Source organism: Colletotrichum higginsianum, chromosome 8, assembly GCF_001672515.1.
Source record: "Colletotrichum higginsianum IMI 349063 chromosome 8, whole genome shotgun sequence".
Classification (NCBI taxonomy): Eukaryota; Fungi; Ascomycota; class Sordariomycetes; order Glomerellales; family Glomerellaceae; genus Colletotrichum; species Colletotrichum higginsianum.
The window spans coordinates 4,079,681-4,105,828 of NC_030960.1; the positions used below are offsets into that span (position 1 = coordinate 4,079,681).

The window sequence follows — 26,148 nt, forward strand, 5'->3', positions numbered from 1 at the left end:
TCCTCCCAGCCGGTCGCCCCGTGTTCCGAGACCGCGGCGTTCTTGCACCTAGACAACCTGGATGGTGGGCGGCCTCACATCCCCTGGCCAGCCTGCAATCAGCCGGCGATTCATTTTGGGACACGAGCAAAGCGTACAACGAGCCCTGAAACGTCAGGCCTGGCTCGTTTGCCCGGACTTTCGCGGAAATGGTCTCTCTTCTGAGACCGCTAATCGTGGTCATACATCAAATTAACACCTGAGAATGCAGTGCCTTTTCAGGACGGCATTTTGCATCTGCCATCCCATCGCAACCCCCAATCGCAGCTCGACTTATGATGTTCAGCGGTTCTCTGTTGACTGGACCCGGTACTTGCTTTGGGCATCAAATGATACCTGATGTCACAAGTACCCTGTAGAACGTCTCATCCCGGCTCCGAACTTTCTACCGGCTGTTGCCGAACAATGGGCCAAGGCCACTTCCCTGGCTTCCCTGGCATGTTTCAACCTCCAACACGAACCCGCCTGCCCGTCGCCTGCTCCTCCCGCTTTTTCCATGGCCTCGTGTCTCTGTCATCTTTGTCATTGTCGGCTTCCGCAGCAGCGAGCAGCGCCACCTGTTTTTGTTGCACTTTCACGGTGCATGTTCTTGTGGCGGTGCTCCCACAAAAAGAACCTCATTCCATGGCCCTGGATATCCAAATTCAGGACGCTGTCACTCACTAACTGCTACTGGTGGCTGATGTTTACCACTAACTAGGTACAATAGACCGCGACCCATTACAGAAGAATGCTTCACAGTTGTAGGTACTGACGGCAGCGCTGTGACGACGTCATTCGCCGACACCGGGTCTTAGGTAATCGTTCCTTTCCCAGCCCCGACCAATGAGACGCTACCCTGATTGTGCCTCGGATGCCGCTCGGGACGGCTACCGGCGGGGACGACGCCCCCAGACCGGTAGCTCGACGATACCCGTGAATGCTTCTGCGCCATCATGTCCGCACGATTTTACTACAAACCGCCGTGAGGACGACCCAATTGACCAATTCACGCAATATGTATCGATCAGCTCTGAGGACATGCGCAAGACGATGCGTCGCGGCGCCCTCCCGAAGTGTCCTGCCCGCCGTGAGGACTTTCGCCTCAGCTTCCGACGGTCCTGTGTTCAACTGGGAGGACCCTCTGAACTCCAAGAATCTGCTAACAGAGGAGGAACTCGCCATCTCAGAGACTGCTGAGCGGTACTGCCAAGAGCGTATGCTGCCACGCGTGCTGCGTACGTCTGCTATCCCCTCTCCATGTGAAGGCATAGACTGACTTGCACGCGCAGAGGCTTACCGAGACGAGCAGTACGACAAGAAGATCCTCGAGGAGATGGGCGAGCTGGGGCTTCTCGGCGCAACAATTGAAGGCTACGGCTGCGCAGGCGTTTCGACCGTTGCCGGTGGTCTCATCACGAAGGCCGTCGAGAGGGTTGACAGCGGCTACCGCTCTGGCATGTCCGTCCAGTCGTCCCTTGTCATGGGCGGCATCGCCGAGTTCGGTACACAGGAGCAGAAGGAGAAGTACCTGCCTCAGATGGCCACGGGCAAGATGTTGGGCGCATTCGGCCTGACGGAGCCTAATCACGGCAGCGACCCCGGCTCGATGGAGACCGTGGCGAGGCCTCACCCGACCAAAAAAGGCTACTACTCGCTGTCCGGGTCCAAGACGTGGATTACAAACTCGCCCATCGCCGACGTGCTTCTCGTCTGGGCGAAGCTACAGGAGACGGGCAAGATCAGGGGCTTCTTGGTCGAGCGGTCGCAGTGTCCCGCCGGCACCCTCGAGACGCCCGCCATCAAGAACAAGAACGGCCTACGCGCCTCCATCACCGGCATGATCCAGCTCGACGACGCCCCCGTGCCGGCGGAGAACATGTTCCCTGCGGTCGAGGGGCTGCGCGGGCCTTTCTCGTGCCTCAACAGCGCGCGGTACGGCATCTCCCTCGGCGTCATTGGCGCCCTTGAGGACTGCATCGCCCGCGCGCGCACCTACGCTCTCGAGCGGCGCCAATTCAAAAACAACCCCATCGCCAAGTACCAGCTCGTGCAGAAGAAGCTCGCCGACGCCGTTACCGACGCGGCGTATGGCACCGTCGCAGCGATTCAGGTCGGCAGGCTAAAGGACGAGGGCAAGGCGACGCCCGAGATGATCAGCATGGTCAAGCGCCAGAACTGCGACCGCGCGCTGCAAAACGCGCGCGTTCTGCAGGAGATATTTGGCGGCAATGCTGTCAGCGACGAATACGCCATAGGGCGGCACGTTGCCAACTTGTTCGTGACGCAGACGTACGAGGGCCAGAGCGATATCCACAGTGAGTTTCCCAACCCGTGACCCTGGAGCACGACTGCTTGCTAACCGGTATTGCAGGCCTCATTCTCGGTCGGGCCATCACCGGCCTCCAGGCATTTGTGTAAGCATGTTGGGATGTGATGTGCGACGTGTACAGATAATACATACCGGTTGACGGGTACGTCTAGCTTGAAAACATGACAATATGATCTTCCGTGCACGGTGCCCCGTGACATTCGAGAGTCCGGGGGAAACAATTGCGAAGGAAACTGCAAGAGTGTCGTCTTACGGGAGTCACTCGTAGAAACGAGCATAGGACATTCATCACGTACACGTGGCTCAGCGGAGCACATTTGTCGTCCCTGTCTGTCTAGTACCCTTCCTGAAGTGCATCCTGTTCGAATCCATCGTGGGCGAAAGATGTATAGGTCTAGGGTGACCCCTCGATACAAGTTGACACCATTTTTCCTTGTCTCCGCGATAGGTAGCTGCCTAATGTCAGGCATCTTCGGTGGCCTGTAAGTGGTGAACGTCTTTCTTACCGAGAGAAGATTCCACTGCCAAATGCGCCTTTTGTATACCGGTTGGCAGCCTTGTTGTGTATGCGTGTTGGTCAGGAGAGGTTAGCTTTCTTTGGAACAGATGGTGGCATCGTCGCAGTTTGTTCCGTAGCCACGTCGTCTGGAAAGGGGGACCGGGGGGCTGCTAGACATAACGCAAGATTCAAATCACATTTTGAATAAAACACATTTGTATCCCGTCTGTCTCTAGATACCATTACTAATGGTGATACCTAAGCTTGTTTTCCCTTAATGCTATTTGGATGTTGCTCAAGGATAGAAGCCCCCTTTCTAAATCCTACTACCTATGGATGAGCCATCCGTTGGGAACGTGATGTTGTCTGCCAGGATTGCATGAGTTAGTGACATTATCGTCCTTGTTTCGCCTTTTTCCCCGGGCCAACCTCCCGATCAGTAACGAGGCCGCAACGTCGTCCGCAATAGCAAGGTAATTCCGGAAGAAAGACACAATGGCGGGGTCATTTCTTTTCGTGATCACAGTGAACCTACTGGTGCGGTCATATTTTAAAGGGTGTCCTAAAGGCCGAGGGGGTTTTCAATCCACCCCTGTCAACAATACGCATGCTTGTGATGGACGGTTCCGAGAAACTGCCGCACATCGTACCGCCGCCAGGAATGTTTTTATAGCAGAGATACTGGGTATTGTTGATTCATGATGTCTGGGGTATGCTGGATGGCTTCACCAAGCTTCCCCAATATGTATCTAGTTTTTCTCCCCCCTAGTAGACGACCGTTGGGTACCTGATACCCTAGAGAGAAACAGGTGAATAGATGGTGTATACGCCGGGATGCGGACGAAGTGCTGGCTCCGTATCCTACGCCACGCTACAGACCCTTTCTGGGTGACTTGTTGTCATCTCTTAATATCGAAAATTGACTGTAAGAACCATGCGAGGAACGGCATGTTGTACCAGGTGTCGTAGGTGGTCACAGGGGGAAAAACGACAATTGCAAAGGGCCAGGCATTTCCACAAGCAGGACAGCCCAGCAGAGCCCCTCGGACGCAGCAACGGTCAAGTCAAAAGGGTCTATTCCTGTGCCCGAGCAGCCACACGGACGGCATCGCATCCGGTTCCTCTGCCCATCTGTACTCATACACCCCAAACGAAAAACGCCGAATAATGCCAAGTCATGTCCTACTGGTCCGGAAGCCTCTCTACCTCGTTCGCGTGTCACAAACATCGAGGACCTCCAGCTCAGGAATCCCTCCTCTCATGATCCATCCCGACCATCTCATACCCACCCTCGCCGTCCCTCCCCCTCCCACGGCCCCTCCCCCTCGAGAACCCAAGACCGGCCTCCTCGTCGCCCCCGGCGGCCCCGTTCTGTGCACCTCCATCACCGGCAGCAGCGCCGACGCCCCCGCCGCCGAACGATATTGGCCTCAGTTCACGGTACCGTGATCCCCAGACCGCCAGTGCGACGCAGATGGCAGAGCTCACAGCCATGGCGCCCCACCACATCATGTTCCGCGGCACACGGCCGGTGTACAGGCTCGTGACGACGAGGTGGACGCCGTGCATTGTCAGCGCAAAGTCCGGGACGAGCTTCGAGCGGCCGATGAGGATGATGATGGCAACGGCCCTTTCGTGTCTCTTGTTAGCATCTACGCCCGGAGAGAGAGACAGGCAAAGAACAAGAAGAAGAAATAATAAAAGAGGAATATCAGAACCGCAGACAACTTACATGCAGAGCCCGCCGTCAAGAACCCACACGAAAGCGCCCAGCCACCCCTGCGTCGTGTCCCCCCGGACGGCCTCCCAGCCGAACACCAGGTCCGGCGAGAATCCCGTGCCGGCTACAAGGGCCGTGAAGAGCATCAGCACCAACGCGGCGGCGTAGTACAGCCCCTGCAGCGCGGCGATCTGCGAGGCGATACGCAGCGGCGGGAGGTCGGCGAGGGCGCCGGGCCGAGGCGGCTTGCGACGGCGGGGCATCTTCTCCTCGGTCGGTGGAAGTACGCTCGCGGGTGTGTGCTGTTATTCTGTTCTCTCGCGGGATCGGTTTGTTGGTTGTGTTTACGGGGTTCGGCTCGAGGGAGGAGACTGTTGCTCCGAGAATTCCGAGGGTTCCAAGGGAAGGAGAGCGTAAATATGCGTCGAGAGGCTTCCCTTGTCGAGGGAGCCTAGGTTGAGATGCGCGCAGAGCCGGTTCGTTCGAATCTCGCTACGGGCGGCGCATTTGGAGCTTCCCTGTCGTAATCTGTCGTTGACGAGAGGAGACTACAGCCTGCGTTTTTTGGAGCGGGAAATGAGAAGACGTAACAGAACAGAACTCTGGGGAAATGTCGTGAGTCGTGTGTCTTGTTTTGGGCTTGTTCTTGTTTCCGTCCGGGCTGGCCTGCCTGCTGCTCTCTACCTACGCTCTCACCGGTGGGTTGGCTTGTTGACACGGATGATGGTTACGCCACACAGGCGAGGCTGGAGCTGTCAACCGCAGCGTGGCGCAGTCGCCCGTTCGCGCTAGGCACGCATGAAGTCAATGGGACTGAAGCAGGAACGGCGGCATGATCCCTGTCCGCAAGGCTAGTCTATTATAGTTCACCGCCCAAGGATTCTGCCGGCCCGAACTTGGACTTTTGGGACGCATCTTCAACACACCCGCACGATCACCGCCATCGAACATCCCACCCATCACCACCACCACCGCCACCCTCCCTTGACGACGTCCCGTACCACTCCACGCCCCCGAAGCCAACCTACCTGATCCGAAATAACCGCTCAAGCTTCCACCCACCGACACATACACACACTCCTCACAATGGGCCTCTTCTCTTCCTTCCAGTCCGAAGAGACCCGCCGCGCCGAAGAGGTCCGCACCGGCGCCCGCGCCCCGGACCGCAGCGAGCGCCGCAAGTGCTGGGACGCTCGCGACGCCTACTTCGGCTGCCTCGACCGCAACACCATTGTTGACGCCCTGAAAGACGACACAAAGGCCCGTAAGGCCTGCCCCACCGAGAATGCCGACTTCGAGCGCGATTGCGCCGCCGCCTGGGTGCGTCCCCCTCCCCTCTCCCCCTTCTTTTGTCTCGCGCCCAGGGAGAATTCCCTTCCTGGACTGGTCACTCGAATCTGCACGTCGTCGGAAGTCCGTCTTCAAGGCACTTGGGACCCCTCCGCGAACCCGTTACGAACCCGTCACTTCATCTCGTCCCTCAGATACTAAAAGCACCCCGGCAAAACTGACACACAACCTGCAGGTCAAGTACTTCAAGCAGTGGCGCGTCGCCGATATCCAGAAGAAACAGCGCATCGCCCAGCTCGAGGCTGAGAACGCTGTCAAGATGGACGTCACCACCTCCTTTGCCGACCACGCCGCCGCGCCCGCCAAGGGCTCCGCCACGAGCAAGGCAGATCTGCAGGACATGCTCGCCGCAAGGAGGAAGTGAAAGCGAAAAAGAAAAAGAAAAACCATGAAAAAGAACAAGAGCGAGAAACATACAGAGAATGGGCGGAAGGTACCGAGATCGATTCCACCTCGACCCTCTGTACCAGCCCTTTCACGACCCGAACCCGCGCCTCGCCAACATAAAAGCACGTCATTTCGATACCACCATTTCCTGCTTCTCCTCTCGCCTCCGGGCAGCCCGCATGTACAACACCTGTCATATAGAAATACTCTCTCCCACCCTTTGGAAAGCGGCAATAGGAGGATATACATCTCTGTAGAATAATGTATTCATGAACAACTAATGGTTCGCCGACGGCTTACCCGTCATCTCAACCTCCCCGCCTCTTTCACCTCTTGAATCTTGTTATAAAACACACCACCGCATATCACACACGCAATTTCGCAGTCGTCGGAGAACTTCTCTCTTCTATTGATGCTACCTAGGACGGCCCGACCCCGACAATGGGGGGTATATGGAAAACCGCCCGCTGAATACCGCTATAAACTTTCCCACCAATTTCTCCGCCGTCCTGATCTTCCACCCCCCAATAGTTCCTATCCTTGTCCTCCTGCGCGTGTGGTCATCGCCAAGAACAATGTTTGTATGTATGAGTGACTTTCTGTATTGCGGTAAAAACAACCCATGAAGCAAGAGACAGGTTGGATTGAGAAACCCAAGGAAAGGAGAAGAAAAGAAGAAAAAGAGGGAAAAAAGGGGGTTTTGAAAAGTAAAAAATGGAAGCATGCTCAATGCAATGGTGGTATCATCCATGTGAGAAAACACTAGTAAAAAAAAGCTCTGTGGCTCGTCCCTTCTCGGCTCTCTGTTGCCCTGGTCGCTGTAAGACCTCGCTGAAGGAGACTGCAGAATTCGTCATAGACCCCGTTTGATGCGATTTGTGGATTTGGTTATTTTCGTTGGTCGTTTCATCCGCTCCTTCAACCGCCCTTCTCATCGTTATCTTCTTCTTGTTGTTGTTCATCCCCTGTACGACTGCACCCTTCTCCAATCGTATTCGTGACAATGCGGTTCCCTTGGCTTCCCTTCCGCGTCAAGAGCGTCGCGCCCTATACAAGTCCAACGCGCAGGTTGCTGCGCTCACCTGCCTCTTTAGGGAGCGGCGGCAAGGCCTTATCCAGCGAGTCCCTGCTAAGGCGAGGCTTGAGGTTGATCGAACCCTCTCTGCTCGCTGTGGAGCCGTTGCCGTTCGGCAGCGCTCCGTAACCGCTATCCTGGCTCTCGGGCTTGAGATGGTGACCTTTCGGCGGTGTGGGCGGCGCGTAGTCCCTCAGCCCCGCGAATCTACTCTCCATTCCCGGTTTCGCTGGCGTCGCGGGACGAAAGTCGTCACCGTCTCGGCTCCCACCACCTCTGCTTCGCCCGCCGAGCGATGACGCTTCTGCCGCTTCCTCAACAACCGGCAGGATGGGTGCACCTTGACCGCCAGACTCCCGACGCTCCGTCATTTTGGCCGTAGAAAGAACCATATCAGGAACAGTAGCCTCGGACGCCCCGTGTCTTTCTGACCGACGAGCATCCTGTTGCGCTCGTTCAACCGTGTCGCGGGCTTCGGGCGACATCGGGGCGCCGGGTGGAGTCGGTGGTGGCTGGTAGTTGGGCATCGGCGGGATGTTGGTTGTCGTCGACCTACGGCGCATGCTTGAACTCCAGCTAGCCACGCGTTGTCTCTCAGCGGCGGCGGCGGCCTCGATTTGCTCCTGGTCCTTTCGCTGCTTCTCTCGTATCGCCTCCTCAGGGGACATGGTGATGCCCTCGACGAAGTTGAAGAACCGGTCACCGTACTGTTCGGGCGGAAGCGCGGAAATCTTTGTCTTGTCGCTTGTCAGACCCTTCCAGAAGTGCTCAATCTTCTTGATCATTCCATACTGTTCCTCGTTAGTAGTGAATCGCAAGATAACAATAGCAGCAGCGACAGCGGAATCGTCTTACATGGGTCAGGCAATCGATGACGCCAAGGTAGTAAATTTCGTCGGCAGGCGAGTTGTCCTCGTGGGTCGCCTGGAACCCGCCGTCGTCCTGGTTGAAGACATATCCCGACCTGGCATGGCCCTCATCCAGCTCGTCGGGCATTTGTGTCGCCGTCTGGCCCATGGGCACGGGCCGTTCGTGCCTGATCATATTCCTCAGCTCCCTCGCCTTGCGAGCATTCTCCAGCTTGGAGGGGGTCCGTAGGAGCACCGAAGGCGGGTCGCCGTCCTCCTGGATGTTATCCCCGCCGGGACTGAAGACCTGGAGTGTCTTTCCACGGAGATTTTCCTCGTTGCCGCGCTGCAAATCATGGATGCCAATCAATAGGGAGTAGTCCATGATCTTGAGCTTCTTCATCAACACCACGTCTTTTTGCAGCTGTTCCAGGAAGAGCTTCTTCTTCTGAATGCCCAGCTCAAGGTGTCGTTGGCGTCGCATCCAGTTGAGGTCCTTCAGCGTCGCCCGCGGGTTTTTATCGAGGTCGTCTTCCTTATAGTCGCGACCAATCGTAGACCCCTTCAAATCGAATGTGGTATGGATGTCCCGATGGGGAGGAAAGAGGTTGTTCATGACGACAAAGTGAATCTTCTTCCCGTAGGGCATCTTGACGCGGTGGAGGCCATAGAACTGAGAGAGCAGCGTGTTGGGGTTCTCAGTGACGTGGTGGTAGTAATCCTTGAGGATCTTGCGCAGAAACTTGTGCTCGGCATGATGGATCGTCTTGATGATGTACTTGTAGTCTCTGGAGTAGTAGAAGAAGCTGCCGCTCTTTCCCGGAGAGCCCAACTCGGAGAGTATGTACTTTCCAGTCAACGACATGAGGTAGTCGGCGGGGTCGAGGCGAAACCGATTGCGCAGATGCCGGAATACCCAGGGCGCATAATCCTTAAACTTGAAATCGTACTTTGCCGAGGGCACCAACTCATTGCCGGCACTGGGAAAGTTAGTAAGCTTGACAAGCAAACGGGCTGCACGGGACCTGACGTACATGTCAAAAGTCGACTTTTGCTTCGCCTCGAAGTCGGCATCGGTGAGGGGCCGGTCGAGCTTCGCGTTGGTGCGGGACACAGAGACGCGGATACCCGTCAGCATATTGTAGGCGGTGACCCAGTTGGCGTGGTGTTCGTCGACCTTGGTGCCCACTATCACGCGATCGTCGTCCTCCTCCTCCCTCCTCTTTCTCTTACTTGCCCGCTTTTGACGGTAATGCTCAGCCCAACGCAGGGCGTCCTCGTCGGGGACGACCTCGTCACGCGGAGCATCCGACTGCATGGAGCGAGTGTCTCTCCGCACCAGGTTCAGAGACGCCCTACGCACTCTTTGCGTGGTGCTCGTCGGGGAGAAGCGCCCGCTCGAGAAGGCGGCATCGGACCCATCCTTGGAAGCCCGGTTGGATTGCGTACCGGGGACCTCGAGCGTGTGTCGGTGCTTGAGTCCTCCGTTGGGCGGTTGCAGACCCGTCGAGGTCGACGCGTTGGGAGTAGCACCGGCCGAGTTGTACAGTGGCGGAGAGGAGAAGCGGTGGGGCGACGACGGCTGCTTGTGGGCGTTTGGGTCTGGCGATAGCGATGTAGTGCTTACAGCGGGGGCGGGTGTTGTGTAGCCGTTGGAGGGTATCGCCGGGGGTGCATAGTTTGGACTGCTGGTGCCATTGGTCTTGATAGTGTGATCGATGGAACCGGCGGCGGGCGAGCCGATGGTGGGCGGCGTCAGGTAGTTGTCCGTCGGGCTCGATTGCTCGGTATCGGAGGCGTGCTTTCTCACAACGGTGATGGGTGGAGGCGGCGCGGTCCGATCGGGCATCGACACGGTGGCACCATTCTGGAAGGGGTACTTGCGATTCCTGTAGTCGTTGTGGTGATCGCCATGACTATCTTGGTCGTGGTCGTGGTCGTGGTCGTGATCACCAAAATCTGCGCCGCCTCCGGCCCCTGCCGAGCCGTTGGGCAACGAGCTCATGCTCGTCGGCCTCGTCCCATTCATCTGAGTGGGGATGGAATCAGAGACGTCCGAGGCGTGTGTTGACGAGGTGGAGCTTTCGTCGAAGCTGTCATGGAGGTTGTTTGAGCGTGAATGACGGAGCGGCAGGGTGTGTGTGAGCCCATTAATGGGATGCTTGTGGCCAGAGAAGTCCAGCGTATTGTTTGGGTCGAGGTTGAGGATATCGGCGTTTGACGAGTAGATGGGAGAGTTCTCGCGGGTGAGGTAGGTGGGCATGGTCGGTCGGCCGGTGTTCGAGGCGTCGAGAGGCTGGACGCAACTGTTTGTGGGAGTATGATTGTGTGTGATGGGGGTGTCGAGCAGCTGTTGCCACTATTCTGAGCGATGCCGTTGTTTTTTTCCCGCGTTCTCGGTCTCTTTCCCCTTTCCAAACAGCAGGGGTTAGTCGGTAGCGAGCGAGAGAGATGAGGGAAAACGTCGTGTCCTCCGATAATGTCGTTCTTCGTTGGATCAGGAAATAAGAGGCCGGGCGATGCCTCAGCGCATTCTTCGCGATAAGGAGAACAAGAACAACAATAATACGCAAAGTGTAGAATACAAGACGACCGTCGTTCGTATCGTTCGTCGGGGGGCTGGTTTCTGGGTATCGTTGATCGCTGGTGATTTGCCGAAGACAATTGATGGAAGGCGTATCGGCGTGTCAGCGTATCGCGGGTCTATTGACAAGGACGAGAGACGCAAAGGAGCCGGTCGGAGATTAAGGGCGAGCGGTAGTCGCCGTTGCGTAGTCGTCGGGTAGTAGCCGTCGATGTCGAGAGGGATCGGGCGACAATAGAGGCGGGAGCGTCGGTGAGGAAGGAGAGACTTGCGATTCGAGACGGCAGAGAATAATTCAATGGCTCGGGCATGTCTTGAGGGCGACGTGACGCATGGTTCGGGCGGTGGACGTGGGCGGTTGGTCGAGGGAAAGGTGGGTGTGGGAAGAAGAGCCGGGGAAGAGAGGTTTTGACGATGGAGAGAGAGGGAGGGAGGGAGAGAGACGAGACACAACGCGTACGTTAGGTACTTTGTACCGTTGCATGGGCTACGGGGAAGAGAGGACACTACCTAAGGGGATGGATGGGACAGTGGACAATGAAGCCGGACAGGGTGATGGTTCAGTGGACAGTGGGCAGTGGACAGTGCAGTGGACTCCCGATAGGGACCAGGACCCGCGAGGGAGAGACAGGAACAGGGCTGCTGTCCACTATTCAAAAAGGCAACCATCCCGGGGCAGCGACCCGGTACAATGTATTACAGTGGACCGAAAGTGAATTGTGCATCGAACAAGCACAACCCACAAGCACTGAGCGACTCGAGGACCAAAAGGAAGGTCAATGAACGGGCAGAGTAGCAGATGGCAGAGGTACGTATCAATGGTTGCTCTGCTGGCGACCTCAGGCTGCAAGGTGCCCGAATGAGGGAGGAGACGTGACTTGGTCGCCATTGTACTACAGCATACCGCGTGTGGCGAGGAGGTACTTTGTGGGCCCGCACCGCCAAATGAACGGCGGGAAGGACGGTTCTGAGTGGTCGGTGGCGGGGCATTCTGCGCTGGGGACCGGCACCAAACGCGGGCTTGGCCCATTCAACTGGTCCAGTCTTTGGGTCCTTTGCCGGGGGCAGGAAATGAGCCAGCAACCTCTCCTTCTGTCACCTGTCTCTCTTCTCTTCTCTCCTCTTCTCTCCTCTCCGCCGTCCGCTCTATCTTCGTCCGTCCCGAACCAGACGCTTTACGCACGCACTTGGCTACTGCAATCTTTTCGGCCGCGGCCAAGTGCCCTCATCTCGCTTTCGCCGACAGGCTACGGCCAGCCGTCTTCGAAGAAGGAAAGGCTAAGAGCGAGAGAGAGATAGAGAGATAGAGAGATAGAGAGATAGAGAGATAGAGAGAGAGAGAGAGTGTGTGTGTGTGTGTGTGTGTGTGCATGAAGAGAAAAAAAGGGGACTAGAGGACAAACCCGCTGGCCAGTCATTGGTGCCGAGCCCAGGCCCAAGACGTGCTCGACGCCGTGTTTCCGCCCGCCCTGGAGGGTTTTCCCTTCGTTATTCGAGGTATGAATACAGATACACAAGCGGCAGACCAGCCACGACAATCCAAATCTCCTCCCACACTGCATCGTCGACTGCGTCCTCGTCCATCAGGACCGTGAAGGCGTCGTTCTCGGTCACGGCACGCGGGACACCCCGCCTTACACGCCCCGTCCCACGTCTTTGCTATTCATGGGCATCAACCTCGCAATTTCTATCTGTGTACTCTGTATCCGTCGTATGTGTAAATGCGTTCCTGGATGATTTGCGTGCGCCAAACTCTCTTCCCTCCCCCCCCCCCCCCCCCCCCCCCCCCCCCGACTCGTTCGACTGAGCCTCACTGCGCATGCCGCTAGCGAGTCGACCGTTACCACGGTGTCACTGTATATATCCATTAATGTCCCTGACCCAATGGTGTCTCCCCCTAATCATTACCATCCATTAAGGGTGAAGGTGCTCCATGTCTCGTTATTATTGTCACTTGTGTCTCTTAGTCCTTGCTTCATGAACACAATATCCGCGGGATGCATTGGATGGATATTGGCGGTGGCTCAAATGGCGGTATGCGTCTCATGCCCTTGGCCTTCCGCCAGTCCCTTACCAACTATGTAACGATATATCTGATTCATCTCCAGGAAGGGGGGCGATTCGTCTCGGCGACCGTCGCCGACGTTGGCCCCCTGAACCGAAGACCGACTGCCCCCCGTACGGATATTCTGCACGTTCTTGGTAGTTGGTATTGCGTGTGCTTTGATGCATAACCCTCTTCCCCCTTCGACACCTTAATATCAACAACCTGCATGTCCGCCCCGCAGCCCACGATGTGGAAACCCCTGTGCAGCTGGAAATCCTGCAGAGAGCGGGGGGGCCCGTCGACATTGCAATCCCCATCGGGCGGCCCCTTTCGATTGTGACATTGTGTCAATCACCCGTACGTACTTTGGGCGATCACTAGCGAACCATTCTAAGACGCCGTATCAGAAATAGCAACCAGACCTCTACCGAGATGGGGACGGGCGGTCTGGCAGACACCGACCAGACAGAGAGTCGGGACTTGTCGTGTCATTTTGTCACAGAACGAGAAGAATCGTCCCTGGGGAGGCTTTCCGAACCACCGGACTACCTCGCGCTCAGCCTCCGGGTCCATCGCTAGTGCCGCGGGACGGGCATCCCGAGGGTCCCGTAACCCGGGTCGTCTTTTTCCTTTCGTTTTTACGTAGGCCCCTTTAGTACTCTCAGGGGAATGTCGAGGTGGAGGACGCCGCGCTGTCTCTATGCCGTAGCTTACCTAGTCACACAGTCCTCACTCGCCAACTCATCTCAGCCAAGTCCCCCACGCCTCTTTCTCACCTGAGGACTTGCGTAAGCACCAAACCACAAAAAAGCGCCAGCTCATCAGCACCAAGATCGTCCGTCGTCACATTCGCAGGGTCACCTCACACCTTACACGCCTCATATCCCAACTAAGCTGCGCCTAACCTCAAGCGCCAACTGATAGTCCTAAATGTGATTCGAAAAGATACAACCCTCCCCATCTGTGAGCAGACAGGTCGACCGGCTATCAACATAGCGTGCGCGGGTGACGTCGCATCCCAGTCCCTGATTTTCCTTCGATCGCCAGGTCCGTCGAGCCGCCAGAAACATGCAATGACCTCACAGGCTTCGCCCTCCGGGCCCAGTCTGCCGCCGCCCACTGATTCAGGCACGTGTCGGGCCATTCACACACTCACTCCTTGTTGTGCACGACCATGCATCTAAAGGTGTTGCCCGTACGTCTGTCTGTACCTATGTTTGGATGTCTCTATCATACTTGTTCATCCTTCCACGCTGTGCCTCTTATTCCCGTCGCACTCACACAGACCGGGCCATGTGATGCATGCATCTAGCTTCGTCCGCCGGTGCATTCCGAGTGTTCTACTCTGTGCACGAGCTCAACTTCGTACTTGCACGCGAAGCAGCCCATCCGTCACAATTCTACTCAAAGACCATCTCCTCCTCTGATGCAATCAATCTCTCACGACATGACGTGGAAGGGATGCCCTCAGCTGCCAACCCCCATCGTCGCCCCCAATTCGCAAGGCCCTCCGTTCCTCAACACAGGTATTCCCAGCCCAGCCCAGCTCATCGCCGCTGCCGGCTCCCCCTGGGATGAACCCCCCATCACTACGCGTGTGCGCAATTTCGGGTGTTTCGCTTCTCTTTTCTGCTGCAGTCAATGTTCACTGCGGCGGTGGCGGCTTGCCAAGAACCTCTTGCGCCCCCCGTCGCGGCACGGCACGGAAGGGCGCCGCGGGCTTCGCAATCTGTTCCTTCATGCTCATCATGCTCATGCCCCCATCCGCCGAAAATTCTGAAAGAGATTGCGCAGAAAACAAAATTGTTTATATGTTTATATTTTTTTATGTTTTACATGAGATTATCTAAAACATCGTTCTCGTCCCGAGTTAACCTTAAAAAAAACCTCGCATTGGGCCTTTGTGAATAAGTTTCCTTTGAAAGTGAAATTCCGAGATCCTCTCCGTAATTGCATCATCTCGTGCTGCTTTGAGATTGTTTAGTCAATAGAAAAGCCGATCCCACCCTCGTAAAGACGGGTTACAAAGCGCGTGCTCCCAAGGTTCGCAGGTCATCTCACCAACACGAGGCTCAAGCTCGTCGTTCGCAATATCGGCGGCCTCGGAAACATGGGGCTCGACCGGGGACCTCCAAATCATCAGCATGCCTTTGCTCCTACTCTGTAGACCCAAATCATCCATCTCTACATGCATCGTCACCTCGATGCCTTGCCAAGGTCTGCTTTGCGACAACCCAGCCCAAAACCAAACGGACATAAACCTTCAACAACCCAAACTCACTCCCCAGTAAGACCTAAGACACGACCTGAACAATCTTGTTTCCTTTGGCCCCTGCACTTCGGGACCAGCGGTGTTCCATGATCGGACGTAGCAACAACACCAGACGATTTCCATGAACAGGCAAGAAGTTCCCGGACGTCCCATATGCGCACTTGTTTTTTCTTTTTCTTTTTTTCTTTCTGTCTCTCACATGCGGTCGCACGGAGATCTTTCCTGTGAGGGGACAGCATGCTTCTCATGCGCAGCGTCCGAAACCATTGCACCTGTCACCAGATGTCATGCTCTCGCATTGGGAGCTCATGCCGTGTAGTATTAAGTTCATCTCATCAATTCCTTGCAAACTACTATAATGTTCGAGACATCGCTTCACAGGCACCAAAGAGTCTTGAGATCAGACTCTCAAGCTCCATCGCAGACCATCTGAACCCGTCTAGGACGTCTCATCGCAGACAAGCCATCTTAATGCTACAAAACACAAGTACATGTCCAATCACTGGACGGGAGGGCTGCTAGGACAAACCTCGCGTGAACGCATTCCTTTATCCCCTTATGCCCCGGCCACGACTGCCAGGCCATCGTAAATCATCCGCTTGACCTCATAGAAGGTACTGCGGTGCTGCATCATCGTCGCCGCGTCCGCGATGCCCACGCTCTCCACCTCCACCTTGCCCGTGCTTGTCTTGCGTACCGCCACCGCGCCGTTGATGACCAGTGTCCCCTCGCCACGGAACTCGGCCGTGTAGCCCGCCGACTGCATCGCCCGCCGAAGGTCTGTGAGCCTCAGGTCGCCCACGTGGAGCGGCTGGGCCACGGAACGAACCGCCGACGCCATGTTGGAGGGCAAGAGGTCCAGCGTCGGGACCACCTCAATCTCCTCTGCCTCCTCTGCCTTTTCGACCTGTGTCTCCTGGTGCTCATCCTTGACGGCCTCGTCGGCGTCGACGTCGGCGTCTTCTGCCTCCGTCTTCTGCCTTTTGTTGGCCCCGTCGTCCTTTTCCGGGAGCTTATCCTTGGCCAAGGCCTCCGCAATGAGCTGACCCGTGACCGTCACGACACCCAGCCCGCGGACATTCTGCCACTTGAGCTTCTTGACGAGGTTGTCGGCCAGCTTGACCACCCAGGCGTTCGTATCAACGCTGGCATCCACCCAAGTGCCCATGGCAGGCGTGTACACGTCGATTCCGTTCTCCTCCGAGGCTCCCGTGTGCTGTGCCAGGAGCTTTTTGCAGTCCGTCGCGAGCGCCGTCGTCTCATCCGGCGTGCCGCCCACCAAGATGAGCTTCCTAGGCTGGATCAACGGGATGAGCATGTTCAGACTCCTCTTGTCGTGCAGTCCGCTGAAGTCGACAAACCCAATGCGAAGGTTGACCATGACCTTTTCTCTTGATACCAACAACTTAGACGGGCCCTGTATCTCCTCCTCGACCGTGTCCTCCACGTCGTCAAGCTCGTCGGTCAAGTCATCACCCGCAGCGTTGGCGTCCAAGTCGTCTGCAGAGGCTGCCCGGTTGTTCTGGCGCTTGTTTGACGCCCTGTTGTTTCCATCGTCCCATTTGCGCTTCTTACCGAGTCGATCGTCGTCGCCGTCTCCTCGCAGTTCGACATTTTCCTGCGCCTCCTCCTCCTTTTCTTCGGCTCGCAAGTAGTCTTCGGGCCGGATAACGTCTCCAAACTGGTCGTCGCGTCTCCTCCGCATGACGAGAGGGAAGGACTTCTCGCGTCCTTTCTTGCCCCTGACATCAAAGTCGTACGCGCCTCGCTTCTTGGTAAGAATATTGATACCAAGGTCTTCGTCAGTCAGAACGACCTTCTTGCGCGTCGCTTGGCCCATGGTCGTTGAGATGTTGAGGGCTTTGCCCTGCCGTTCGTTGTCGGACTCGCCCGAGTCGGAGGAGGACTCCGACGAGACGTCATCAGCAGCGTCTGCGGGCGCTTGCAATGATGCGCCGCCGCCACTCTGTAATGTAGCCTGAAGCTGGCGTTGTGTGGCAAGCCACTGCTGGTAAACGTTGAGCTCATCTCCCTCCAGGGCCTGTCTCTTGGCCTCTTGAACCTCAAGCTCTCTTCCACCGCCATACACCAGCTCGATGCTATTGCCATTGCTAGACTGTTCAACCGAAACGCCATCTCGGCGCTCAGTCCACCAATCCCACAGCGTTCTCGCTATTGAAGGCTGTTCAGCGCGCGATTTCGCCGGCTTGTCCGTCAAGATGACCAGGTTCCTGGAATCCTTCGCGAGCCCACGGATCAAGTCTTTCGAGAAACCCCACTCTAGAGTATCGTCGCTAGCGAGAATGACTCTACCCTCCGCCTGGACATTATCGCCGGACCCGGAAAGTAGCTTCTCGATCTGGGCTCGACGCTCTACCAACTTTAGATATCTAAAGTCGAACGGCACCCCTTCTTTGCTCTTGGCTTCTGCGCCGTTCGTTCTGCGCTGCCCATCCGCAACCGACTCGAATTCACGCACGATGTTATCGTCCATCCATTCCAGCATGCTTCGTGCATACCGCAGGGTGCTCGACATGTTCCGTCCGGCCAGGTAAAGCTTGGCTGATTTCAGACTGCTATTGTCCGATTCCGAGTCTACTCTCCAAGCATGCTCGAGCAGATATGCAATTTCCAGAACGCGTGCGCTTGAGTCTACCGGGACAAGGGCAGTACCACCTCGGCTAACGCATGTCTTGATCATGTCGACCAGCTGTTCATCACGTTTCGCACGACCACCAGCCTGGGCTACCTTCTCTGCACCTCGACTACTACAGACGAGCGCCGTCGGTTTGCGCAGTTGTTCGATGACTTCGGCGCCGCCGCCTCCCGCACCGCCTAACCAAGCTGCTCCAGCAAACACGTTTTCCTTGGCCTGGTTCCAGTCGACGGCGTAGACGATCGACTCAAGGCCGTGCTGGATGTGCCATATCGTTCCTCCGAGACTGTGGCCCGCGTTGTAGGCCGTGATCATGAGTCCATTGAGCGGCGGGGAGAAGGGCGACGGTAGAGGCTCGTGTGGCTGCGAGTATTTGAGGGGCTGGATGAGAGAAAAGTACCGGGTGATTTCTTCGGGGGTCGGTGCTTGGAGCAGGAAATCGCTGTCTGCCGTGGGTTGTTGAGAAAAGGAATAGGCGGCTTCGTTTAAAGAACCGTGGGGTATCTTGGTTGCGGCTAGAGGAGTCGAGGCATAGAGATCTTGGGTCAAAGTACGGCCCAAGTCGATGACGGGTCGCGTCGCGTAGACAGGGATTCGCGTGAACAAGGGAAAGTTCTTGCAGCAATGGGCGAAGGCGGCCAAATGCGATGCTGTGGCGTGCGTCAAGAGGATGAGTGACAGTGTCGGGACCTGTCTGCGCAAGAGTCAGTCTTTGGGAAGCGCAGAGGCTGGGGGGGTGAGGGCGACTACTTTTCAAGCTCCTGGAGCTTCTCGACGTCAAAGGACTCGTCCCACCCGAGATCGATGAGGATCTTGACGCCTCCATCGAGCTCGAGGATCGACTGTGACGCCGCCGACTCGGACAGAGCGCCCTGCAGAGGGCAGAAGGTAAACATGTTTGGGGTCTATGCAGCAGAGCCGCGATGCATAGTCGTCCAAGGGGCGACCTCCTTGAAGTTATTTCGACACCAAATTCGCTTCACGATCCAGCGGTATGGGCGATGACCATGGCGCAGGTGCAGTGCAGATCAAGGGGCGTCGTCGGTCGGTACTGGGGAGGGTGATGTTAGGCTTGGAGGTTCGGATTGTCGCGTAAAAGAATCCAGTTCCCAAAGTCCAGGGTGCTGGATGCACTAGGCGAATGGACAGATAGGTACGTACCGCAAAGATGCAGCAGGCCAACAGCAGAAGCGCAGGGGCCAGCTGAAGCTCCAGGAACTGGAAGGTCCGTCATCCGGATGTGGGGCACTCCTTCACATGGCTGGCGGCGGTGACCTCGGAGCGGCGGTGGCATTGTCCCGATCCCGAAATGGCCAATGCTCCATTATCTTGCAGGGAGTGGGTACAGCTACGGCTCCGTTGGATCCAACGGGCCAGCTATAGAAGGGGGGGAAGCTTCCGGATTGGCCAGGTACGGGACGAATGTCGGGCCTGGAAAAACATATCGGAAAGTTATCGTGTTCAATTTGGGCCAGATCCCTGTCGATTCGTAGGTTCGGCCGGTAGTGTTCTGTTGGAAAGGGGACACAATTCCAAGCTGTTGCTCTCGATCAAGTTCGGCTTGTCGTCGAAAACTGCTGCCACAAAACTTCTTCAGACCTCGCCTATTCCAGAGAATGGCGCACTCTTAATTGCGTGCGCGCATGACGACGAATTTCCCTGCGATTTCCCCTCTTCATAGCCAACGGCGCACAAGAGCTACAGCCACCTGTCTGTCTCTTCGACCTCATCTCGCAAGCCACTCCCATTACAATTCGAGCCTCTTCTTCCCTCCCGACTATTCGACAACGGACGAGTCTTAAATCACGCATCGTATCTTCAAAGTCCTCCGGTCGCCATAAACGAAATCTGCAAACATGTCTGACTTCAGCATGTATCATCAGCTGGGCCAGGGCGAGCAGGACCCCTCCAACCCGAATCGATCGACACAACCCGCACCTCCCCAGTTCTCCCCTCCCATCGCGGGGCAGCAGTATCAACAGGGAGCAGCCTACGGAAGCCCTCCCACCCCTGGACAACAACAATACTATGGCGGTCAGCCTGGTTCAGTGCCGCCTCAGGGTCAGCCCTATGGTGCTCCGGGCCAGGAATACGCGCAGAGCCCGGGTTTCCAGTCACAGGACAGCTTAGCGGCGCAAATGGGAGGCATGTCGCTCGGCGACGGCCAAGGCACGGCCAGAAGGAAGAAGAAGGACCGCCACGCATACCACCAAGTCGAGGCGACAGGCTCCTCGCAGGCCTTCAACGGCATCCCCCCGGCCGGCACGAATGCCACCGCCTTCCTGAATGATCCCTCGCAGGCCCAGTTCGCCCAGATGAATCAATTCCCTGTCGCTGCTGGCCAAACATTCACACCCGGTATCCCCGCGTCCCCCGCCGAATTCGCTACCCGGAACGGCTCCGACTCGGCTGGACCGCCGGCAGTGGTCCAGACCTCCGGCCATCAGAAGCTGTCCCTCGATGACCTGCCTAGCGTGCCGCTCTCCCGTGACGCCCTGCAACAGCACTACTTTTCTAACGTCTATCCTACCTTTGAGAAGCACCTGCCCCCTCCCGCGACGGTGTCATACGTTGCCTTCGACCAGGGCAATGCCTCGCCCAAGTTCGCGCGGCTGACGCTGAACAGCATCCCCTCCAATGCTGAGGGCCTGGCTCTGACCGGCCTTCCCATGGGTCTCTTGTTGCAGCCCATGGCTCCCCTGCAGCCCGGCGAGCTCGAAATTCCGGTTCTTGACTTTGGCGACTCTGGCCCCCCGAGATGTCGCCGCTGCAGAGCTTACATCAACCCCTTCATGATGTTCCGGTCCGGCGGCAACAAGTTTGTTTGCAACCTGTGCACCTACCCCAATGATACCCCGTCCGAATACTTCTCCGCACTCACTCCCCAAGGTGTCAGAGTGGACCGTGATCAGCGGCCAGAGCTGACCAGGGGCACTGTTGAGTTCGTCGTGCCCAAGGAGTACTGGACGAAAGAGCCCACCGGCCTGCGCTGGCTGTTTGTAATTGATGTCACCCAGGAGTCCTTCAACAAGGGTTTCATCGAGTCTTTCTGTGAGGGCATCGTTGCCGCCCTGTATGGCGGTGAAGATGCCGAGAGGGATGAGGACGGCGAGCCCAAGCGGAGGATACCTCCTGGTGCCAAGGTCGGCTTCGTAACCTACGACAAGGACATCCACTTCTACAACGTTAACGTGAGTTGTTGTCCATCATGGCTGTAGATGAGCGTGGACTAACTGACAAACACAGCCCGCTCTGGACCAGGCACAGATGATGATCATGCCTGATCTGGAAGACCCTTTCGTGCCCCTGAGTGACGGCCTCTTCGTCGACCCTTACGAGTCCAAGTAAGACCACACTCGACAAATGGCAGATGACATACTGACTGACATGCGCTCCAGGGACGTCATCACATCACTACTTACTATACTGCCCACAATGTTCTCCAACATCAAGAACCCCGAACCAGCCCTCCTTGCTACCCTCAACTCTGCCGTCGCCGCGTTGGAGAAGACAGGAGGTAAGATTGTTTGCTCTCTAGCCGCGCTGCCTACTTGGGGCCCTGGCCGCCTCTTCCTTCGGGACGATGGTAAGCACCCGGGAGGCGAGATTGACAAGAAGCTCTTCTCCACGGAGCACCCGGCGTGGAAGAAGCTGGCGGAGAAGATGGTGGCCAGCGGTATCGGTGCCGACTTCTTCCTTGCCTCGCCGTCTGGCGGCTATCTGGATATTGCTACCGTCGGTCACGTCGCCGCGTCGACTGGCGGCGAGACGTTTTACTACCCTAACTTCATCGGTGCGCGCGACAACACGAAGCTGTCGATGGAGATCAAGCACGCGGTTACGCGCGAGACTGGTTTCCAGGCGCTGATGAAGGTCCGCTGCTCCAACGGCCTGCAGATTAACGGCTACCATGGCAACTTCATCCACCACACGTTTGGCGCCGACCTTGAGATCGGAGTCATTGACGCCGACAAGGCCATGGGCGTGACCTTTTCCTACGACGGCAAGCTGGACTCGAAACTCGACGCCCATTTCCAGTCGGCGTTGCTGTACACCACAGCCTCTGGCCAGCGCAGAGTGCGCTGCTCCAACGTCATCGCCAGCGTCTGCGACAACCCGAGAGACAGTGTCAAGTTTATCGACCAAGATGCCGTCTTCACAATCCTGGCCAAGGAGGCGAGCACAAAACTGGCGACGACCTCTGCGTCGCTAAAGGACGTCCGTAACCACTTGACGGAGCGCACGATCGACATCCTGTCGGCGTACCGCAAGAACTTCCTGACGTCGGCCCAACCAGACGGCCAGCTGGTCATGCCCGAGAAACTGAAGGAGTTCTCCATGTATATGCTTGGTCTCCTTAAGTGCCGCGCCTTCAAGGGCGGTAACGAGAGCTCCGACCGCCGAGTGCACGAGATGCGCATGATCCGGTCCATGGGCGCCAAAGAGCTGAGCCTGTACCTCTACCCACGCATGATCCCGCTGCACAACCTCGCGCCAGAAGACGGGTTTCCCGATGAGTCGGGCCACCTCCGGGTGCCGCCCGCGATCCGCACGTCCTTCTCTCGCGTCGAGCCCGGCGGTGTGTACCTCGTCGACAACGGCCAGCAGTGTCTTATGTGGTTCCACGCGCAGACATCGCCGAACCTTATCGCCGACCTGTTCGGCGAGGATAAAACGACGTTGCAGAGCCTCGACGCGTATACGTCTTCGCTGCCCATTCTCCAGACGCACCTCAACGCGCAGGTGCGCAACATCATCGAGTTCCTCAAGACGATGCGCGGGTCCAAGGGGCTGGGCATCCAGCTCGCGAGACAGGGCATCGACGGCGCCGAGTACGAGTTCGCGCGCATGCTCGTCGAGGACAGGAACAATGAGGCGCAGAGCTACGTCGACTGGCTTGTGCACCTCCACAGGAGCGTCCAGCTCGAAGTACGACCCCGTCCCCCGTCCATGTTTAGTGTCTTTGTTACTAACCAACCATCGCAGCTGTCCGGACAGAGAAAGAGAGACGACCCGTTAACGGACGCCAACGCGCTAGCAGGCTTCGCCGGCCTGAGACCTAACTATTGGTAAGGCGTGGGGCAAGCAGCCCTTGCCTGGGAGGAGGGTGGATATGGTGTGTGAGTCAACTTTGAATGTTTTGAGCGTTGTAAGAACTGCATATACATTGGGTGTCGGGGGATGGAATCGAATCAATGGAAAAGAAAAAAAAAGCAATCAAACATGAACGGGCACCTCTCTAGCAGAGCCTCCTGACCATTATGCGTCAAACATATACGACATTACCACAGGTTCTCCAGCATATTCCACTGTAGTGACGGACAGGTAGGTTACTGATGATGATAAAAGGATTGACTGTCGTGCTTGGCTCCCTCCCCGAAGGGACTGTGATATATGCTGGAGATGAACATGTCCTAACAGACCAGCTCGGCGGGCTTTCCGCGTCCATGACGCCCATGACCTTCTCGCACTTTCATCTTGGTGAGTAACTGGGTCCCGTGTGTCATCAATGGCGACTTTAGCATTCAAAGACGACGGGGCAAAGAAGCAACATGCACAGGCTCCATTCCTCTTGGAGGACACGAAGAAACCCGCGTAGCACTGTCCTGGATATTGTGGTGGTAGGGGGAGCGATGAGCGGCGATGATTCGGGTTGCTGGTCGACGAATGTGAGAGTCATGATCGGAGCCGGAAGTGGCCTCTCGCTGGCGAGCTATGTGTATTGTGTCGCTACGCGTATCTCAGTCTGCTAGTCTCAGTCTCGCCCGGGCACTGCCAGTCCTCAGAGAGTCCTTATCGGGAAGCCCAAATCGTACCATGTCATGCAAGAGCCCGTCAATACCGCTTCTTGTTGCCCGGGCAGCGAACGGCTGTGTCCTTCTCCCCTGCGTGCCCGCGTCCCAAGAGGTCCTGAGGCTCAGTGCAAGACATCGTTTCCGTCCAGCCCAACAAGGGGTAGGCTCGTCCGTTGCCACTCACATGTAATCCCTCACGGACCGACGAAAATACCAGCTCTTGAGTAATTGGAGACGTAGAAGTGAGATGTGACAGCTTCTCGAACCCGGCCCCGCCCAATAGCAGCAAAGGGGTGAGGGGGGGTAAGGGGGACAAGCTCCGGAAGGGGAAACAACACGGTAAGGAATGAGGAGTGGCAGCATACCGTCTTTTCCTTGCCAAACACCCCTCCCCACGACGTTGCGAGCGGACGGCTGCGGATTACGACATATGCCTTGTCGGTTGTGCCCTCGGGGTAAGACATCCCATCCCATCCGAGTACGTAGAGACCGTTTGGGCTTAGCGAAGAAGCCTACCTCTTGCCCTATCTATCCCTCTTCTTGAATGTTTGGGCTTTCTGCTGTGATTCCTGTCCATACCCGTGATTTCTCCCAGTGTTGGTACCGTGGCGAAGGGGCGAGGGGGGAGGGAGCGAACGAATGGTCGTCGACGGTGTCTGGGATGGTGAAACATGCAGACTTCCGTGAGTGTGTGTGTGTGTGTATGTTTGTGTGTGTCCTCCCACTCCCTCTTCACCTTGACTATGATCCCGCGCCTCGATGATCGGGTTGCGTTGTTGTGCATGATCTGAACAGGGACAATATGGGGTGGATAGGATCGGCCGGGGTTGGGCAGCCGCTCCCCATCGGGCCTTGTGGGTGCAGTATCAAACCAAGAGAAGATAGCCCAGGGGTGCCGATGAGATGTATTGGGAATGAAACGGGGTGTAGGAATCGGATCTGCGCAGGCTCTATCTACAAGATCCCTGATGGAGATCGCTGCAAGCTGCTTTTTCTTCCGTGTTGTGCGAGAGGCACGCATCTTTCCCATCGTCTCTTCTCCCTCCAGCAGCAAGACTGCGTTTCTCATTTACCACGGAAACCATATTCTGTTTTCAGTGCTAGGCGTAGCACTCATGCTGTGTTTTTAAACCGTGTTTTCCTTTACATACTGTACCCGCGCGACCTCAAGAGATATGTCCCCTTGGCTATGCATCTCGGTCCCCTCTCCCTCGCTCTTTTTCGAGGCGTACATGGATCCATGTCTCAAGGGCCTCGGGGACCCCCTGCTCCCTCCCCGTCGTAGCGTAGGGCGGGATCTCCATCCGGGATACGCCTTGCTGGGTCTTGGGGCGCCTCGATATACCAGATGAGGAAGCACCCGCGGCTCGGTGCGTTACGGGCACGCCGTCTCGCAGCGAACGACACACACTCCTTCTCGTCCTATCGTCTATGGCGATGAGATGACGATGATGACGATGGCCGACTGATTCCAAGTCCATTAGTCGAGCGCGGGCGAGATGTCGCGTTTCTGCCGGGAGACCTCATTCAGGACAAAGTCCCCCGCTCCCCCGCTCTAGGGTTCGTCCCAAGTCTTGTCTTGTATGTACCTTCTGTCATGGCTCGCATGCAGCAGTCAGTCGATTGGGTTGCTGGCGCCCCTACAGACCGGATGCACGTTCGTCCCACCCGCGCCGTTCCTCAAAGATGCATGATAACGATGCGCCGGCGATTTGGCTGGCCCAGGAGGGTAAAAGGCTCCTCAAGCAGACGGGGAAGGGAGGCTACAGAAAGTAGCGCTCCCAGCCTGGTTGCCGAATCAGCCAAGGATTGAGCTGCACCCCCCCCCCCCCCCTGGACCGTCGCCATACACTCAAGGACGAGTGCAAGTCACAGCTCTCGTGGTTTACAGGTATACCATGTATGACATCCCGAAAGGGACTGTCCTTGCGGGAGGATGCCTTACACATATTCAAATCCCACTACCCCTGACCCACGAGCAGCGTTTTCTCGTTAGATGGACCACATCGGGGAATGGGCAGGGAGGGAGGCACCCCACGCCCGAGGCCTGCAGCTTCGCGGACGAAGGGCGTGGTTGGATCGAAACGACGGAAGGGCACACGCGCGCGCAAGAGGCCTCGACGATGACCTCAAAGTGGCCTCCGCGGGCTCCGCATGGTTGGGGCCGTCGTTGTGGCGTCATCTCAGGGGAGGGTGGGAGAGAGGTGTTTGAAAGATATTTCCTCTTTCTGTCCCCCGTAACCCTCCACGTCCCTTGGGGAAAAGTTGCGATGCCATGGGATCGGGAGGTTGTTCGGTTTTGCTTCTTCTCGAGGGGGCTTTTGGAAAGGAGGGGTGGTTTAAAAGAAAAGTGCGCAACCATGATCCAAACCCTTCGAGCAACAGTCTTCCCGCGCGACTAAAAGGCCGTAGATGAGGCGCCCGTGTCTCGGCCGTATTGGACGTCGTACAAAGATGGCATAGAATAGATCACAAATGCCGCCCTTTTTAATTTTTTTGGTAATTTGGAAGGGGATGAAAAGGGGGGGAACTGATAAATGACAGAAGAAAACTTGCCTTGATCCT

At 56.8% G+C, this 26,148-nt stretch overlaps 6 protein-coding genes across 6 annotated transcripts; 3 read left to right on the forward strand and 3 right to left on the reverse strand.

Moving 5' to 3' along the window:
• Positions 1–958: 958 nt before the first annotated feature.
• Positions 959–2,439, forward strand: CH63R_12193 (Acyl-CoA dehydrogenase domain-containing protein; the record flags this gene model as incomplete). Its single annotated transcript, XM_018307167.1, has 3 exons — positions 959–1,256; positions 1,311–2,336; positions 2,393–2,439. The coding sequence occupies 3 exons, from the start codon at positions 959–961 to the stop codon at positions 2,437–2,439; spliced, it is 1,371 nt and encodes a 456-aa protein (XP_018154008.1).
• Positions 2,440–4,091: 1,652 nt separating this feature from the next.
• Positions 4,092–4,832, reverse strand: CH63R_12194 (Integral membrane protein; the record flags this gene model as incomplete). Its single annotated transcript, XM_018307168.1, has 2 exons — positions 4,092–4,479; positions 4,582–4,832. The coding sequence occupies 2 exons, from the start codon at positions 4,830–4,832 to the stop codon at positions 4,092–4,094; spliced, it is 639 nt and encodes a 212-aa protein (XP_018154009.1).
• Positions 4,833–5,655: 823 nt separating this feature from the next.
• On the forward strand, positions 5,656–6,283 carry CH63R_12195 (uncharacterized protein; the record flags this gene model as incomplete). Its single annotated transcript, XM_018307169.1, has 2 exons — positions 5,656–5,889; positions 6,095–6,283. The coding sequence occupies 2 exons, from the start codon at positions 5,656–5,658 to the stop codon at positions 6,281–6,283; spliced, it is 423 nt and encodes a 140-aa protein (XP_018154010.1).
• Positions 6,284–7,353: 1,070 nt separating this feature from the next.
• CH63R_12196 (Phosphatidylinositol-4-phosphate 5-Kinase) lies at positions 7,354–10,492 on the reverse strand (the record flags this gene model as incomplete). Its single annotated transcript, XM_018307170.1, has 3 exons — positions 7,354–8,172; positions 8,237–9,209; positions 9,264–10,492. The coding sequence occupies 3 exons, from the start codon at positions 10,490–10,492 to the stop codon at positions 7,354–7,356; spliced, it is 3,021 nt and encodes a 1,006-aa protein (XP_018154011.1).
• A 5,196-nt stretch (positions 10,493–15,688) lies between these two features.
• Positions 15,689–18,684, reverse strand: CH63R_12197 (RNA-metabolising metallo-beta-lactamase; the record flags this gene model as incomplete). Its single annotated transcript, XM_018307171.1, has 2 exons — positions 15,689–18,482; positions 18,539–18,684. The coding sequence occupies 2 exons, from the start codon at positions 18,682–18,684 to the stop codon at positions 15,689–15,691; spliced, it is 2,940 nt and encodes a 979-aa protein (XP_018154012.1).
• A 960-nt stretch (positions 18,685–19,644) lies between these two features.
• CH63R_12198 (Sec23/Sec24 trunk domain-containing protein) lies at positions 19,645–22,861 on the forward strand (the record flags this gene model as incomplete). Its single annotated transcript, XM_018307172.1, has 4 exons — positions 19,645–20,979; positions 21,035–21,132; positions 21,187–22,717; positions 22,775–22,861. The coding sequence occupies 4 exons, from the start codon at positions 19,645–19,647 to the stop codon at positions 22,859–22,861; spliced, it is 3,051 nt and encodes a 1,016-aa protein (XP_018154013.1).
• Positions 22,862–26,148: the final 3,287 nt, after the last annotated feature.